This window comes from Oncorhynchus keta, chromosome 26 (assembly GCF_023373465.1).
Source record: "Oncorhynchus keta strain PuntledgeMale-10-30-2019 chromosome 26, Oket_V2, whole genome shotgun sequence".
NCBI classification, from domain to species: Eukaryota; Metazoa; Chordata; class Actinopteri; order Salmoniformes; family Salmonidae; genus Oncorhynchus; species Oncorhynchus keta.
The window spans coordinates 1037968-1042967 of record NC_068446.1 but is presented as its reverse complement, the minus strand read 5'-3'; the positions used below and the strand labels follow the sequence as shown (position 1 = coordinate 1042967).

The window sequence follows — 5000 nt, the reverse complement described above, 5'->3', positions numbered from 1 at the left end:
ACTGGGCTAGTATCGAGTAGAACCGGTTTAGTGAGACAGTGAGTCAGATAGTGTTTTATAGGTCAGGGATAGATGAGATGGGACAGATAGATGAACAATGGAATGTCCCCCTGGAGGCTGTTTCCATGACACCCAGACCCCCCCATCACTCTCCGTACGCATGCCAACACACATAGGCACATACATACTCACTCACGCATATATACCCAAGGACACACAGACACACACGCACGCAACCCTGCAGACTGTGAAGTCATGTGATCTGGTTTAAAAACACTCAGAAGATACTACTGCCTGAAGGGCCCCTTTAATTGGTGGACAGGTTAAGAAATCAATATGAGTGTGTGCGTGTGTGTGTGCGTGTGTGTGCATGTGTGCGTGGAGGGGGGGTGATAAAGTGAGACTGTATGTGTTTATTTGTCTGTGTGTGTGTGTTGTCCTAGCGTTCTCAGCAGGAATTCTGCTCCAGACATTAATAATAAACTGCATTATGTGCACCGCTTGCTGAAACAATAACTAAATTAAGACACACACACACACACACACACACACCACCACACACACACACACACACACACACACACAGGTATAGGGAGATGATTCAAAAGCTAATGAAACACAGGAAGTCCTCTGTCACACAAACGGAAACAAAACCAAGGGTAACTAACGAGGTGATACATAATGATTCTATCAGCTCCCCTCAAGCATCTGCTTATTGATTTCCTCCTTAGAAAACAGGAGCTTACAGCAATACAAGTCAGTGGTGACACTGCATGTTTCTGTAGGGCATCCGTGTCCCATAATCCTCGGGAGCTGATATGGGATTCTTAATCAGAGGGAGGTGGGCCGTGTGAGGAGGGGTGTGTGTATAGTGTGCCTCTGTCTGTGTGTGTGTGTGTGTGTGTGTGTGTGTGAGGCGTGAGGAGGGGTGTTCATTAAGTGGTGTGTGGTTGCCGCGGGGATAGTTAGTAGTTAGCGCACAGACCTCGTTGCACTCGATCTCCGTGCGCTCAGCTAACTTACAACTAACTAACCCCGGACTACAGCTAAAGGCGGAGGAAGAAAAGCAGACTGCCCCCCCCAGATGGAGGCCCGCCAGGTACAGACACAACAGACAGACAGACAGACAGACAGACCGGGAGAGGAAATTAGAAAGAAGGAAATTCTTCTTCTCATGAAGGATGGTGGGTCAGTAGTGCACACACACACACACACACACACACACACACACACACACACACACACACACACACACACACACACACGTTAGTTGTTAGATCATACTGTACTGAGTTGCAATGTACGAAGAGTAGCGGAAATAGAGCACTTATACCTTCTTAGCTCCGGTCAGAGCAGCCTTCTGCAGTTTACGGTAACAGTATTTGGCATAGCCGCTTATCGCCACTCCTGGAGAAAAACATACACGCACACACACACACACACACACACACACACACAAACAGGTTAGTTGTTAGATCGTACAGTAATGAGTTGAAATTAACGAAGATTAGCGGACTCAAAGCACAGGTATAGCGCGGGAACACAGAATACACACACTGCATGACCAAAAGTATGTGGACACCTGCTCGTCCAACATCTCATTCCAAAATCATGGGCAGTAATATGGAGTTGGTCCCCCCTCTGCTGCTATAACAGCCTCCACTCTTCTGGGAAGGCTTTCCACTAGATGTTGGAACATTGCTGTGGGGACTTGCTTCCATTCAGCCACAAGAGCATTAGTGAAGTTGGGCGCTGATGAGGGGACGATTAGGCCTGGCTCGCAGTCGGCGTTCCAACAGCCCCAGACCATTATTCCTCCTCCACCAAACTTTACAGTTGGCACTATGTATTGGCAATATGTATTGGCACTATGTATTGGCACCAGATTCGTCCGTCGAACTGCCAGATGGTGAAGCGTGATTCATCCCACTGCTCCAGATTTCTATGGCGGCCAGCTTTACACCCCTCCAGCCGACGCTTGGCATTGTGACATGGAAACCCATTTCATGAAGCTCCCGACAAACAGTTCTGGTGCTGACGTTGCTTTCAGAGGCAGCTTGGAACTCGGTAGTGAGTGTTGCAACGCTTAGACATTTCCACTTCACAATAACAGCACTTACAGTTGACCAGGGCGGCTCTAGCAGGGCAGAAACATGATGAACTGACTTGTCGGAAAGGTGGCGTCCTATGAAAGCACCACATTGAACGTCACTGAGCTCTTCAGTAAGGCCATGTGGGTGGCACAGGGTCGTTCTGCTGCCACTAATTACTGGAGGGTAACAGCTCAGTGGTCTAAATCTGGAAACACACCGACCATACAGCCTGAGGCCTAACCAGCCAGCACACTGTCCTTCTGACCCTATGTGACACCCACATTGACACACTGTCCTTCTGACCCTATGTGACACCCACATTGACACACTGTCCTTCTGACCCTGTGACACCCACATTGACACACTGTCCTTCTGACCCTGTGACACCCACGTTGACACACTGTCCTTCTGACCCTATGTGACACCCACATTGACACTGTCTAACCATCATGTACATACGTTCTACAAGCACATAAGAGCACACTTTGACTCAGGTAACAGTCCTAGTAGTTACCAGAGTTACCCGTCACTAAAAGACTGAACTGATGCTCAGGACTCTCCCCTCGGGGAATGAATGAGTAGACAGACACCCACAAGACAGTAGAATGATGTACGACAGATAAATGGTTTAGCAGACCACATGGAGGAAATACACAGTTACGAATGTGTGTGTGTTACACACACACACACACACACACACAAAATAGAGTTAGACAGTTGTCACAGTGGTACGGGAAAAATGCCCCAAATTGAAAAAGACAGAGTGCAGACAACCACAGACAGAGTAGGTAGATAGGTAGGTATACAGACAGAGTAGGTAGATAGGTAGGTATACAGACAGAGAGAGAGAGACAGACAGAGAGATTGACAGACAGACAGAGAGAGAGAGAGAGAGAGACAGTCAGAGAAACACAGACAGACAGGGGGTCGACAGCTATGAAATAGACACACAAAACACTGAGGACCTAAGAAGATAGAGAGATACAGAGCTAGATCCTGAAGGTGAAGGACGGAGAGGAAGAGGAGGATTAAAGAGATGACATCAATGGAGATGAAGAGGACGATGAAGAGGATGGAGATGGGAAGGAGGAGGCGGTGGTAGCAGAAGTAGTAATCTGCTGCAGGTAGAGTAGCCAGGGCCTTGTGTGTGTGTGTGTGTGTGTGTGTGTGTGTGTGTGTGTGTGTGTGTGTGTGTGTGTGTGTGTGTGTCTGACTGTGTTGATGAATGTGATGTGATTAATGAGATGTGTGTGAGAGAGCGAGAAAGAGAGAGAGATAAAGAGAGAGAGAGCAGCAGGCACAGGGAGAGCAGCTAACCAGTTGTAGGTAGTTTGACTCCTCCCCTACCCTCCACTGGCCTCGCCTTCTCCCTCCCAGGGCGACGCCCACGCATCAGTCTGGCTCGCCTTTCCACCCGGCTCGCCAGCAGACCGCTGATGTGCCGAGCCACTGCAACAACACACACACACACCATAACCACAGCAACCGTCACTCACAACACACACCCCGACACCTGGACCACAAACACTACCCTCACACATACAGCAAAACACGTAGATTTACCATGGTAACGACCACACAGACTCCACTAACAAACACCATAGTCGAACTGCAAAACTACACACACACACACAACAGGCCACAAACCATTAAGACATGTCACATCAAGAAGACAACAACAAACATGCAAAAAGACACATGATAAAACATGCAGGCTCATGTTGTCAGGACCCGGTTACGAACCCGGGTCTCCGGAGTGAGAAACAGTCACTTAACCAACTGAGCCACGAATAGTCGGCAGAACCCAGAAGATGAGGCAGACACAGCAGTACTTGAGACGGTGTATTTAATGAAGTAAAAAATGAAGTTCTTCAGGAAAACATGTAACTCCACAACCTCAAAAGGAATCCTACAAGAACAAAGGTAATCCTCCAAGACAAAAAAGGTAAATCCACAAGGTGGAAGGTAAAGCACAAAAAGCCTCAAAAGATACAAAAAAAAAACAAAAAAAAACAAACAAGAACAAAAAACAGAATTCCACAAGAGAGTCCACCGGGATCAACAAGAGTTCTCAGAGTACTAGGGCTGGGTGCTAACATACAAACACAGAGCAAAGAACAGAGGAAAACAAAGGGTTTAAATACAATCAGGGGAAACGAGGCACAGGTGCAAATAATAATGGGGATCAAGGGAAAACAAAAGGTCAAAAGGCACAATGGGGGCATCTAGTGACCAAAAACCGGAACAACCCTGGCCAAATCCTGACACATGTGTACAATGTGTACATCATGAAGAACCACACACATTCAGTAAGAAAACAGACAGACAGACAGACAGACAGACAGACAGACAGACAGACAGACAGACAGACAGACAGACAGACAGACAGACAGACAGACAGACAGACAGACAGACAGACAGACAGTGGGAGGAGAGGGAGCCTGAGAGACAGACAGACAGACAGACAGACAGACAGACAGACAGACAGACAGACAGACAGTGGGAGGAGAGGGAGCCTGAGAGACAGACAGACAGACAGACAGACAGACAGACAGACAGACAGACAGACAGACAGACAGACAGACAGAGGGAGGAGAGGAGCCTGAGAGACAGACAGACAGACAGACAGTGGGAGGAGAGGGAGCCTGAGAGACAGACAGACAGACAGACAGTGGGAGGAGAGGGAGCCAGACAGACAGACAGACAGACAGACAGACAGACAGACAGTGGGAGGAGAGGGAGCCTGAGAGACAGACAGACAGACAGACAGACAGTGGGAGGAGAGGGAGCCAGAGAGACAGACAGACAGTGGGAGGAGAGCCAGACAGACAGACAGACAGACAGACAGACAGACAGACAGACAGACAGACAGACAGTGGGAGGAGAGGGAGCCTGAGAGACAGACAG

At 48.4% G+C, this 5000-nt stretch overlaps 1 protein-coding gene across 1 annotated transcript in view; it reads right to left on the bottom strand.

The window, feature by feature from the left end:
* LOC118358605 (rho GTPase-activating protein 39-like) overlaps positions 1-5000 on the bottom strand; it is a 230838-nt gene that overhangs the window by 26083 nt on the left and 199755 nt on the right. Inside the window, 1 exon segment of the mRNA XM_052481147.1 lies at positions 1334-1407. Coding sequence (XP_052337107.1) covers positions 1334-1407 — 74 coding nt within the window.